At 37.2% G+C, this 13264-nt stretch overlaps 1 protein-coding gene across 2 annotated transcripts; it reads right to left on the bottom strand.

The window, feature by feature from the left end:
- Positions 1 to 236: 236 nt before the first annotated feature.
- LOC107825883 (E3 ubiquitin-protein ligase SGR9, amyloplastic) lies at positions 237 to 1880 on the bottom strand. 2 transcript variants are annotated; one of them, XM_016652802.2, is made up of 3 exons: positions 1222 to 1880; positions 757 to 902; positions 237 to 655 (listed from the first exon to the last, which is right to left on the bottom strand). In XM_016652802.2, exons 1-3 carry the CDS (start codon positions 1776 to 1778, stop codon positions 642 to 644), a joined length of 717 nt encoding a protein of 238 aa, XP_016508288.1. In that variant the 5' UTR covers positions 1779 to 1880; the 3' UTR covers positions 237 to 641. The 2 variants fall into 2 exon arrangements, with proteins under 2 accessions (XP_016508288.1, XP_016508287.1); XM_016652801.2 differs by having other exon boundaries at positions 237 to 902; positions 1222 to 1863.
- Positions 1881 to 13264: the final 11384 nt, after the last annotated feature.

The following is a 13264-nucleotide window of genomic DNA, read 5'->3' on the forward strand; positions in this document are numbered from 1 at the left end:
AGAAAATTAGCTTTTATTAACTGAATCACATTAAATATTATAACATTGACAATATATTTATATTTTGATTAAAAATCCCTTTATGCAGTCTTCTTTTGGACTCGACGCATACGTTTAGATATGTCAGGAAACTTTTGGTTTAGTTTAATAATTCAAGATAATAATAAAAAAAACGACTAGTAGACCTATGGTTACGACCTTGATACATTACATAAAGAGATAAAAATACACAAATATTTACCAAAAACAACAAACAGACTGCATGCTATATATTACACAATAAAAGAATTCCAGGGTCCAATAATTGAACCCCGTCTCACATTAACTTCCAATGGTCCCATTACTCATGAAAAAACGAATATGTCTACGTGTATATTTACATTTTCCACCTGTTCTAAAAGGATAAGTCTATAAGAGTACTCCACTTGGAACTATTACCTGTGTTTCTGTATAGATATTTTTTTGGATATATTATCTAGCGAGGCTGAATTTTTTTTTATTTTTTATTTTTGGCTGAAAAAGATTGCTATTATAATTTCATCCACTAATTAATTTAGTCTTCTGGCTATGCATGTACAAACTACGCAGCACCACTCATCTTGGCTAGAATTTCCCACAACCGTTGAATTTCAGCCAAAACATCATCGGACGGCAGCTGAAACCGGCAACATGGACAAGTATTCATCTTCTTCAGCCAAGGTAGTATACATTTCCAATGAAAAATATGATCACATGGTAATTTGCAAACATCTTTACCTTCTCTCATCTCTTCTTTGCATATCACACATTCCCTTTCACTGCCACTCATCACTTCCACTGATGGCAGCGCCGCCACCACCGCCACAGACGCGGCTAAGTTCTTGCTATCTTTTCCTTCACCACCAGTAGCGGAGTCAAGAATTCTGGAAAAAAAAAAAATAAGAATCACACTTGGGATTTGAACGTATGACCTAAAATAATTTTTAACCCACTTTTGCTACTATACTAGAAGCAAAAGTGAATTTTTAAGGTCTTATCACTGAATTCATTGCAATTATAAATAATGAGTTTAAAAGTTAATACTTTGTTGATATTAATTTTGATAACATTTTATATGTATATCTATACTCTGTATAAAAAATGAAGGCTTCAATTGAATCTATCAACTATATGGTCCATTCATCTTTGACTAAAAGTTTCAACAATTTATATATATACAAAAAAAAAAAAAAAAAAAAATACCTGGAGCTCCGCCCGAGTTCACCAACATCATAGGCCATGACATTGACAAAATTCTTGCACTTTGTGACTAGCTCAACGAACTTGATTATGACTTCACTTTTAGAACTTTCAATGCTAGATAGTTTCAACATGTCCTTGGCTATATAGTCACCTAGGATATCGCGCCAACGCGATGGTGGGGCGTCAAGTGCCCCAGGTTCGTGTTGGCGCAGTTCGCAGAGGAGTAGGAGTAGAAGAACTGCGTCTAAGTCACGGAGATTCATGGAGGTGGTCGAGGGTGGGGGCAAAATTGTCTTTTTCTGCATGAAGTATACCAAAATTGCGAGTTTTGACAAGAGGTGACGGGCGATGAGGACGAATTTTTGGTGGAGAGAGAGGGAGTTGAGGTAGTGGAGAGTGAGAGAGAAAAGGGTGGGAGAAGAGAGGAGAGAGAAAATACGGCGGTGGTAATGGTGGTAGAGGGAGGAGGAATAGTGAGTTAGATTTGTGAGTTGCAAAGGTGTTAACGTAGAAAGAGCTGTCATGATTATGGCTTCTAAGTGTTTTTGATCTTCCATTTATGGATTGAGTTTTTGGGATGTGTGGGATTAATTTATAGAGGTGTGTATTTTACTTGATGACTATATCATGCATGAAATCATTACAAAGTGATTGCTATCGGTATATATTTCCCAGTCGCTCAATAATTAAATCTTTAATTTGCTAGGTGAGTTAATTCTATCCACATGAGAAAAAAGGGCAAAGAAAAGTCTAACAAAATTATGGCCATGTGATAGTGACACGAAAGGAGGAAAAACAAGACAACTGTATATAGTTCAAGACTATATAAGCAACGCCAGTGGTTTACAAACTATCTCATGGCAAATTTGGTGAAATATTGTTATATTATTTGTAACCATAAGGATGAAATCCTGGCTCCGTATTCTTAGTGATTGCGGTAAACCAGTAATTAACAATTTCATGCAAAGCAGAAGAAGAAAAAGAAGGAAAAGTGTTACGTAAATGTTGCATGGTAGGGTATATATCGGATATAACCGATAGTTCGAACCGATAAAATGCTATTGGATTATGGATATCGGGTTATTGGGTAAATAGTTCGATAACGGTTTAATATTATTTGACTATTGAGTTATCGGTTAGGATCGGTTTGCCTAATTTTATTAACGGTTTAACCGATAGCCCAATAACAACAACAAACAACAACAACAACAACCCAGTATAATCCCAGTATAATCTTATAGCAAATTTGGTGAAATATTGTTATATTATTCGTAACCATAAGAATGAAATCCTGGCTCCGTATTCTTAGTGATTGCGGTAAACCAGTAATTAACAATTTCATGCAAAGCAGAAGAAGAAAAAGAAGGAAAAGTGTTACGTAAATGTTGCATGGTAGGATATATATCGGGTATAACCGATAGTCCGAACCGATAAAATACTATTGGATTATGGATATCGGGTTATTGGGTAAATAGTTCGATAACGGTTTAATATTATTTGACTATTGAGTTATCGGTTAGGATCGGTTTGCCTAATTTTATTAACGGTTTAACCGATAGCCCAATAACAACAACAAACAACAACAACAACAACCCAGTATAATCCCACTTGTGGGGTCTGGGGAGGGTAATGTGTACGCAGACCTTACCCCTACCCTGAGGTAGAGAGGCTGTTTTCGATAGACCCTCGGCTCCCTCCATCCAAGAACTCCCCACCTTGCTCTTGGGATGACTCGAACTCACAACCTCTTGGTTGGAAGTGGAGGGTGTCTACCACTAGAGCAACCCACTAGACCGATAGCCCAATAAGCTTTAACAAAATTATAATTTTACCTACTAAATATATAAAGCCACCTTATGGTTTCATTCTCTCAATTCTCTCGGCAGTTACTCTTCATGTTCAGACCTTATTCTTTAGAGTATGAAATTTTTGGGTATTTTTTATTCTTATCGGGTAAACCGATAGGGATCGATAACCGATAAACTGATACCCGATAACCGATATTTTATCGGTTCAGTTATCGATTTAGCATATTCATAAACCGATAATCGATATGCCGAACCGATAACATTCACAACCGAACCGAACCGACTGATGCTCACCCCTATTGCATGGTCCATTCTAGGTTAGATTAGATAAGTACATCTCTGTTCGTTTCAAAAAGATTGTCCTAGTTTGATTTTAAACAAACTTTAATAAAGAAGGAAAGACTTTCAAAATATGTTGTCTTAAATAAGTCATAACATTAGTTTGGCAGTAAAACTTCGTTTGTATGGATATAAATGTTTCCTTTAAAGAAATATTGAAAGATGCCAATCTTTCTAAAGTGGATTAATAAAAAAATAATGTCAATCTTTTTAAAAGAGAGGGGATATTACCTAACAACCCAAAAATAATATGTGACACAGAAATTAAAGGTATAAAAAGATAAAGGCCAAATACATAGACAAGCACCGGAACTTGGCACCGATTTTCATATGGACACGTAAAGTTTGGCTCTTTCCTATCAGGCACGCGAACATCCTTCCATGTGTGCCAATTAAACATAGACCTCATATCCGTTCTTAAAATTTTGGAGCGTGTATGTAAACGCGGCTGATGTGTAATATGTATCTAATAAAAATCCTCCACGTGTCTAAATAGTCCACATAAGCTCTGTTTGCCTTAAAACAGATTTACTCACTTCATTTTTACCCAAATCAAACCCGTTTATCAACTCATCTCCCTTATATATATTTTTCCACTATCCATCTCTCCGTCGTCTCCCACCGTACAATCCCAAAAATTATAGGTCGATTAGTTTAAATTTCAATTTTCTTCCATCCTTACAAGTGTATTTTGTTGTTTAACTGACTATTAAGTGAGGTATTTGTCGAGGGGTCGATGCATATATATAATCTAGAAGCCCATATTAATGAGCTACTAATATTCAGGAATAATCAAGATTTTTAAGTATATGTAAGCTTGTATATTGCTTATATTTATTATTATTATAGTTATAGTGGTGATTTTAAAATTTTGCCTAAAAAGCTAGGGTTTTTCTTTTGTCCGATTGAGAGAATCTGAGCTGGGCTTTTTGTTTTTTATTTTGTTTTGCAGTGTAAAATCTTTGTCATATCTTGGAAATTTATTCAAGACCGATTTCACCATGGTGGTACTTTTACCAATGAAGCCAAGCCCAAATACATAGGTGAAAGAGACGTGGGAATCTACGGTATTGAAAAAGATCACTTTTCCTTGGTTGAATTACAGTTTTATTCTAAAGATCTTGGTTACAATACTATTGTTGATTATCTATGTTTTGAACCAAGAGACAAAAGACTTTATTTTGTTGGAAAATGACACTCAGTTGTATAATATTGTCTCTCCTCTTAAACCTTTACAGTATTTGGACTTATTTATTGAGCATGTTATTAATAACTTTATTATAGTGGAAGGGGTAGTCCCATGTGGTCCTACTAGTGGGGCAGATGTTGAAGACAACCTTTCAATTATTAGTTCTAGGGAAGCACATATTGGGTCAAACAATATAAATATAAAAGTACCTGCTGAAGATAACCTAAGTGTGGTTGAAGGGGCACCAACAATAGAGGGCTTGGCACTAGAAGATGTTGTAGTTTTTGAACACTTAGATGGATTGAATACACAACAGATCTTGATCTTCTATCAGATCTGGATAGTGGTGAGTCTGAATTGGATGTCATACCTGATGTAGATGATAGTGAGGTTGATGAAGAGCTAAGAGAACTAAAAAAATGAAAGGAGGAGTAAAAAACAATAGAAAAAGAATAGAAAATAACCTACTGCAACACATGAAGTATCAATAGGAGAAGCTGGGCTAGATAAAGGGTTTGAAAATATTGGAATAAATAAGAGAGACAAATATGCAGGGAACTTAGGTTGAGATGAGGACTATCTTGGTAGTTCATACCTTGGAAGTAATGATTATAAGGATGAGTTAGATGTCGAAGATGAAAGGGGTGTTGATTTACCAGCTAGAAGGAGAAGTAAAAAGGTTAGACGTGATCCTAAATATGAAGTTACTATTTTTGAACTTGGGATGGTGTTTGAAAATGCTATAGAGTTTAGGAAGGCACTGACCAATTATGTTATTAAGTACAAGGTGCAGCTGAAATTAAAACCAAATGAGAGCCACAGAGTACTTGTGAAGTACAGAACTGGAAGATGCAAATGGACACTGTATGCAAGCAAAGACATAGATTCTGGTGACTTCATTATGAAGAGGTAGCATTCATAACACAAATGCAATAAGTACACCAAGAATAGGTTGTGCACACCTAAATATATTGCTCACAAATTAGAAAACAAATCATATCCATACCTGGTATAAAACTGTGGGAGTTACAAGATCATATGAGAGACAAGATTGGTTTGTATATTGGAAGAACTGTTTGTTATAGGGCTATGTGTAGGGTAGTACAAGAGTTCATGGGAGACTAGAAGATGGAATTTGCAAGGTTGTGTGATTATGCTGATATTATCAGGAGACTAATCGTGGGAGCACTTGCTGGATCAGAACAGATACAAATATTGTACCTAGAAAGAATTTATTTGTATATTTTACATCTGTTTTGATGCTTTGAAGAAGGATTGGTTAGAAGGATGTAGGAAGATTATTGGATTTGATGGTTGCTTTTAAAAAGGAGCATTCAAAGCTGAATTATTGGTGGCAACTGGAAAGAATGGAAATCAACAGATGTTTCTCATAGCATGGTTTGTGGTGGACTAAGAGACCAAGCATTCTTGGACATGGTTCATCAACTTGCTAAAATCATATTTGGATCTGGGAGATAGAATTGGCTTAACATTGATGTCAGACATGCAAAAGGTGATGTATTTCTATTTTCAAATTATTGTTTTACTTCATTTATTCCTACTTCATTCATTTTTAGATCTGTTTTTGCGTGTTATTGCAGGGAATTGTCCCAACAATTGCAGAGTTACTACCATTTGCTGAACACATAATGTGTGCAAGACTTATTTGGTCCAACTGGGCTCAAAACTAGAGAGGCTAAGAAAGAAAAAACCAATTCTGGAGATGTGCCAAATCAACATATGAGGTAAAGTTCAGGGAAGAGTTACATGCTTTGAGTTTACTTGGTGGTCCTAAACTGTGTGAAGACTTATTGAAGTACAACAAAGAATATTGGTGCAAAGCTTACTTTAGTGAGTATTCTAAATGTGATGTTGTTGAGAACAATATGTGTGAAACTTTTTACTCTTGGCTAGTTGGACCTAGACATAAGTCAATTATAACAATGTTGGAGGAAATCAGACACAAAATAATGAATAGGAATAATGACATGAGGAACTTTGCTGAGACTTGGATAAGTGACATTTCACCAATGGCAGGGATAATTTTAGAGGAGAACAAGGAATTGTCTAGGAGATGTAAAATAAGATTTAATGGATATGATGGTTTTGAGATTGAAGAAGGTGATAAGAGGTTTATTGTTAATAAGGTGGCAAAGACTTACACTTGTAGATCCTGGATGTTGAGGGGAATACTATGTCAACATGTTGTTTGTTCATACTATCACTTAGAACAAGAGCCAGAATAACATGTTGAACTTTGGTATAGAAAAGAAACATTCCTAAAGGCTTACAAATATTTTCTTCAACCCATGATCAATATGAAGATGTGGCCAGAATCTAACAGTCCAGTTATTGAGCCTCCAGAGCCAAAACCAATGCCAAGTAGATCAAAAAGATGTAGAAAAAAGGTAAAGTATTAGCCCAAAAAGGCAAACTATGGCAAACTATCCAAGAAAGGGGTGAAGATGACATGTTCAAAATGTCATCAAGTAGGACACAACAAGAGAGCCTGCAAAAAAATAGTAATATATTATTCAATTAAGTTTAATAATATTTTACAATTTAATACTCAATCATTTATTTGGTGTTAACATTGCAGCCTGCTATGGGGCAGCCAAATATATGCTTTTAGAGGAAAATGATCTGAAACCAGTCAAGAAGGCACATCATCTAACATTGGACAAAAGAGGCCAAGACTAGTAGGATTTGGGATATATATACAAACACTATGAGTGGAGAAACTGGTTTGAATATAAGCAACAATTATTTGAAGCAAATGTTATTTTATATTTCATATTAAATGTGACTAATATGTGATATTTTTCAGCCTGGTAATCCATCTGAAAAAGTGATATCACATGGGAGACCTCTGAAGAATACAACTGAAACCAATATAGATATTGGATTTAAGCCAACTAATCTAAAATGGAAAGGCAAAAAAGCAGTAACAACTAACCAACTCCAGCGGATGAATGCATCAAGGAATACAAAGACTTCCAGTCAAGAAGGCACATTCTCATCTTTTCTGTCAAGCAAAAGGAGTGGAACCAAGTGACTTCATTATTTAATATGGTTTAGGTGCTTATTTAGTAAAGTATTTGGACATGAAGTAATGACTTCTTGAAAAATAACTTTATTTTGGCATGGCCTTTTGGTATTGTATTGGTGGCTACATGATTAGCCTTTGGTTTAGTTCTTATATTGGCTTCAAGGACAGCATGTGCTTTAGCTCTTGTATTTTGGTCTTGTATTGGCATCATGAACATCCTATTTTCTAGCTCTTTATGAGTTTGGTCTTATATATATAAGTCTTCATTTGGCCAATATTATACAATGTTATTGTCAACCTTCATATGCTTGTATTTTGGTCTTGTGTTGGTATCGTTTATCAATACCATTTATACAAATCTTGCAGCAGTCAAATATAGTATAAGCCATGTAAAGTACACCCCAAGTTTGACACTCCCAACCTCGGGAGACGCGACCGGTACTCAACCGAGTGAACCCGGTCAAGCAAGCATGATAGATACTTTCTATCAAACTCACCCATAATCAAGAGAAGCTATGATTTCATTAATTAGACAGAAGAAAGTTCATACATACAACACTAAACTGTTTCATTAGCTATTTCGCCTTTAAGTCTCAAAATACATAACATAACTTATTTAACATTTTCAATACCCATATATAACCTACATAGTGTCTACGGAGCCTCTAAAGATACAAAAGAGAGTAAAGATGGTGCCGGCAATAAGGCCCCGGCTATACCTCAAAAAGTGACCACAATATAAACAAAAAGGACAATATATGACCCCATAATGAAATGGGGCTCAGCGAGTCAGCTGAGAAGAGGATGCAACACTATCTGTGATCAACATTGTCTGCTAAGGAACCATCTGCATCCATTTAAAGATGCAGCGGCCCCGACAAAAGGGACGTTAGTACTGTCAAATAGTACAAGTATGTATAACTAAACACCATCTCAATAGAATGAATAATAATACAAGAGGAACAATCAAGAATTCAATAAGAGCTTCAAATAATATTAAAACATCAAGTTAAGGATCACACAAGTTTTCAAGTCAATTTTTATATTATAAGGTTGGGTGATCTTTAGTGCCGATATTCCATAATTCACAATACCTCTGTATTCTTACACGAAGTCCGATCTCGACCAGATCGGCTAGGTTGTCTCATTTGAGACATCAACCTTAACCATAATTTACAGTACAGTACCACTACGTGTGCGGCGTGGCGCCCGATCACGGCCCGACCGGCTAGGCCGTCTCACCCAAGATGTTACCATTTTCAGTCAATCATCTCACATCATACTTATTTCATATCTTTTCAATTCATTGGCACTAGTGATCACGATTACAAAGTCATTCTTGGAACTTTGCTGTATTTCATAGTTCCAATTTCCTTTTCCACATTCATCTATCATTATCATTATCAACAACAATAAGTCTTCCCATTCAAGACATTAATTCATATATTAGCACTTTGGGAATCTTAGGCACATAGAAGCTTTTCATACAATTTGGCATAACAACCTTTATTTCGATCTTAACATGAAGTCTTAATATTTCTAACACATATTCCACATTTTGAGCACATCCTCAAATAACAAGATAACATGATGAAGCATTTAGAATGAGTATTGAACAAACATCCTTTAACACAAACACATTAGGAATGGTCAGTTTATACCAATTTCATGAACACCGTGGGATTCGATTCTAAGAAGAAAGGGGTTTAGCCAACATACCTCAATTGAGCCTCTTAAAACTCTAAGATGTTCCGGAATATTAGCAACTTCGATCTATTTTAGCAATATAGCAAAATTGAACCCAAAATTAGGAAAACGATCAAAATTCTAGCTCACTTGAGCATTCTATCAAACACTATGTGTGTATTAAGGTTTCATGGCCCTTTTTATGAAGGACTCTACCAACCCACACCCCATTCTTTTCTATCTTTAACTCACAACCTCCCAACATACCTTAGGAACACATGCATGCAAGGTAAGCACTCTCATCCCCATGAATTACCTTACTAATGGCCCACTCTAGTTATATTTTAAAATTAAGAGTTTGGGTGATAGAATCTTACTTCTTATGAAGAAGACCTAGGTGCCTCTCTTAATAATCTTCAAGATAATCTTCAAAATGGTCCAAGGTAAGTGTTTTAACGGAATAGAGTCGGGTTTAAAACCCCAAAAATGAACCTCCTGAAAGGGTTCTGCGGTCGCATATGTGACCGCATAATGGTTATGCGGTCCGCAAAATTGAGTGCCAAAAGCTGGAAAGAAACTGACCTGGTATGCGGTCACTATGCGGCCCGCAGATTTGTTATGCGATCGCATAATGCGTCGCATAATGGTTCTGCGGTCGCATAATGCACCGCAGAACCTCCCTCCGAAAAAGTCTAAGGATGAATATACGACAAGAGTGCGGCCCGTGAAACAATTATGCGGTCGCATAATGGCCGTGAAATTGACATCAAAATGCCCCAGAAAACTATCCCACTCTGCGACCAGTCTGCGGTTCGCAGAGTGGTTCTGCGGCCGCAAAATGGGCCAGCAGAAATGGTTACTTCTGCCCAATATTTTCCTTCAACTCACCAACGCACTGTTCAATCCAAAAAGTCCGAAAGAATTTCTACTATTATTAATCTCTATGCCTAATTTGGCATCACGGAATCCGGGTTTTAGCGAAAAACTTTTTTTACGGGGCCTTACATCCTCCCCCACTTAAGATCATTCGTCCTCGAATGAGGGTCAAGGTTCACTATTAGCATCTTATATATCTCGTTTTTCATACCACACACCAACAACCCAAAATTTGACTAACTCCCTAAAATTTCAAAACTTTCGCCAGAGTTTCCTTTGTAACTAGGCCTATCCACCTGTCAGAGAGCCCCAAAATCACATACTAAAATATATACACAATCCAACGATGTAACATAACTCATAACAATACCAACTGTGGCCTCATGTAAACAACATATAATCAAAACGAACACCGTTATATTAACTGAACAAGTGATACAAAATTCATAGGCGACAAGTTTCATAAAACGGATTACACAACTATTCAAATAAGTAAGGATACTTCTTCTTCATCTCTTCCTCGGCATCCCAAGTGGCTTCTTCAACCTGCTGGTTTCGCCATAACACTTTCACGGAAGCAGTTTCTTTATTTCTCAACTTCCGGACTTGTCTATCAAGAATGGCAATTGCAATTTCTTCATATGACAATTCTTCATTAACCTCAATGGTCTCAACCGGCACAATAGCTGACAGATCTCCAACAACCTTCTTCAACATAGACACATGGAATATCGGGTGCACTAATGACATCTCGGGTGGTAGCTCAAGCTTGTACGCCACCTCATCGATCCTCTCGATGATTTTGTACGGCCCGACATACCTCAAACTTAATATCTCTTTCTTTCTGAACTGCATTATTCCTTTTATGGGGGAAACCTTAAGAAATACCCAATCATCTTCTTTGAACTCTAAGTCTCTGCGACGAACATCCGAATAGGATTTTTGATGACTCTGAGCAGTTCTCAACCACTCCTTAATGATATTAACTTTTTCCATAGCTTGATGCACGAGGTCTGGCACTATCAACTCAGCTTCCCCAATTTTGAACCACCGAATGGGAGATCTACATATCCTACTATATAATGCCTCAAATGGGGCCATATGAATACTAGTATGAAAGTTGTTGTTATAAGCAAACTCTATGAGTGGAAAATGATCATCTCAGCTACCTTTGAAGTCAAGAACACAAGCACACAACATATCCTCAAGCGTCTGAATAGTCCGCTCTGACTGTCCATCGGTCTATGGATGGAAGGTTGTACCAAGATTCACCTGAGCACCCAAACCTTGATGAAATGTCTTCCAAAAATTCACTCTTAAATTTTCTGTTTAATTATTTAATTGTTAAAAAACATTGTTCATCCTTTCGAATTGATTCTATAATAAATATACTCTCCCTTCGGAGGTACATAACTGGCAAAAAATGTGCTGATTTCGTGAGACGATCCACAATCACCCAAATTGAGTCAAACTTGCGCGGAGTTCATGAAAATCCTACCACAAAATCCATATTAATCATCTCCTACTTCCACATTGGAATTGCTATGTTTTGTACCAACCCACCAGGCCGTTGGTGTTCGGCCTTGACCTACTGACAATTCGGACACCTTGCCACAAAGTCCGCCACATTCCTTTTCATGTAATTCCACCAATAGACTTCCTTGAGATCGTGATATATCTTTGTAGAACCTGGATGCACGGAATACCTAGAAGCGTGAGCCTCGATCATGATTCTTTCCCGGAGATCATCTACATTTGGAACACATAGCCGCCCTTGGTACCTTTGTGTACCATCATCCATGCCAAGAGCAAAAACCGTAGTCTTATGTTTTTGAATCCCCTGCTTCAATTGCACCAAAAATGGATCGTTGTATTGCTTCTCTTAGACTTCCACAACAAGCGATGATTCAGCCCTATTTTGCACAATTACCCTTCCTTCACTAGAGTCCGCAAGACGAACTCCCAAACTGGCTAGTTGGTGAACCTCCCCGGACAACGGCCTTTAACATGCCTCCAAGTGAGCCAAACTACCTATAGATTTCCGGCTAAGAGCATCCGCCACAACATTGGCTTTCCCCGGGTGATATAGAATATCGATGTCGTAATCCTTGAGTAACTCAAGACATCTTCTCTGCCTCAAATTCAGCTCCTTTTGTTTGAAAATATATTGAAGACTCTTGTGGTCCATGAATATCTCCACATGGACCCCATACAAATAATGACGCCAAAACTTCAATGCAAAAACCACCGCCGCAAGTTCTAAGTCATGAGTTAGATAAATCTTTTCATGATTCTTGAGTTGCCTAGAAGCATATGCTATAACCTTTCCGTGTTGCATTAACATACACCCAAGCCCAATTCTTTACTGCTGAAATCTTTTGAGGATCAACCTTAATTCCTTCTCTAGAGACAACATGACCCAAGAATGTGACAGATTCAAGTCAAAATTCACACTTTGTAAATTTTGTGTACAATTGGTGCTGATAAAGAGTCTGCAACACTGCCCTGAGATGATCGGCATGGTCCTCCCGACCCCGTGAATACACACGAATATCGTCAATAAACACTATCACAAATGAGTCGAGGAAAGGCTTGAAAACTCGATTCATAAGATCCATTAAAGCCGTTGGGGCATTTATTAGTCCAAAAGACATTACCAGAAATTCAAAGTACCCATACTAGGTTCTAAAAGCTGTTTTCAGAATATCTTGCTCACTGATCTTCAATTGGTGGTACCCGAACCGTAAATCAATTTTGGAGAAGTACCTAGCACCCTGTAACTGATCAAACAAGTCATATATTCTTGGTAATGGGTATTTGTTTTTGATTGAGACTTTGTTGAGCTTCTGGTAGTCAATATACATCCTCAGTGATCCGTCTTTCTTCCTCACAAAGAGGACCGGTACGCCCCATGGCGACACACTCGGTCAGATGAAACCCTTTTTCTAACAAATCCTTCAATTGCTCCTTCAATTCCTTTAATTCTGTTGGTGCCATCCTGTAGGGTGGAATAGATATAGGCTGCGTGCCTGGCATCACATCAATCCCAAAATCAATCTCCCTATCTGGCGGAATCCCAGGGAGTTCATCACGAAA

This window comes from Nicotiana tabacum, chromosome 24 (genome assembly GCF_000715075.1).
Source record: "Nicotiana tabacum cultivar K326 chromosome 24, ASM71507v2, whole genome shotgun sequence".
NCBI classification, from domain to species: Eukaryota; Viridiplantae; Streptophyta; class Magnoliopsida; order Solanales; family Solanaceae; genus Nicotiana; species Nicotiana tabacum.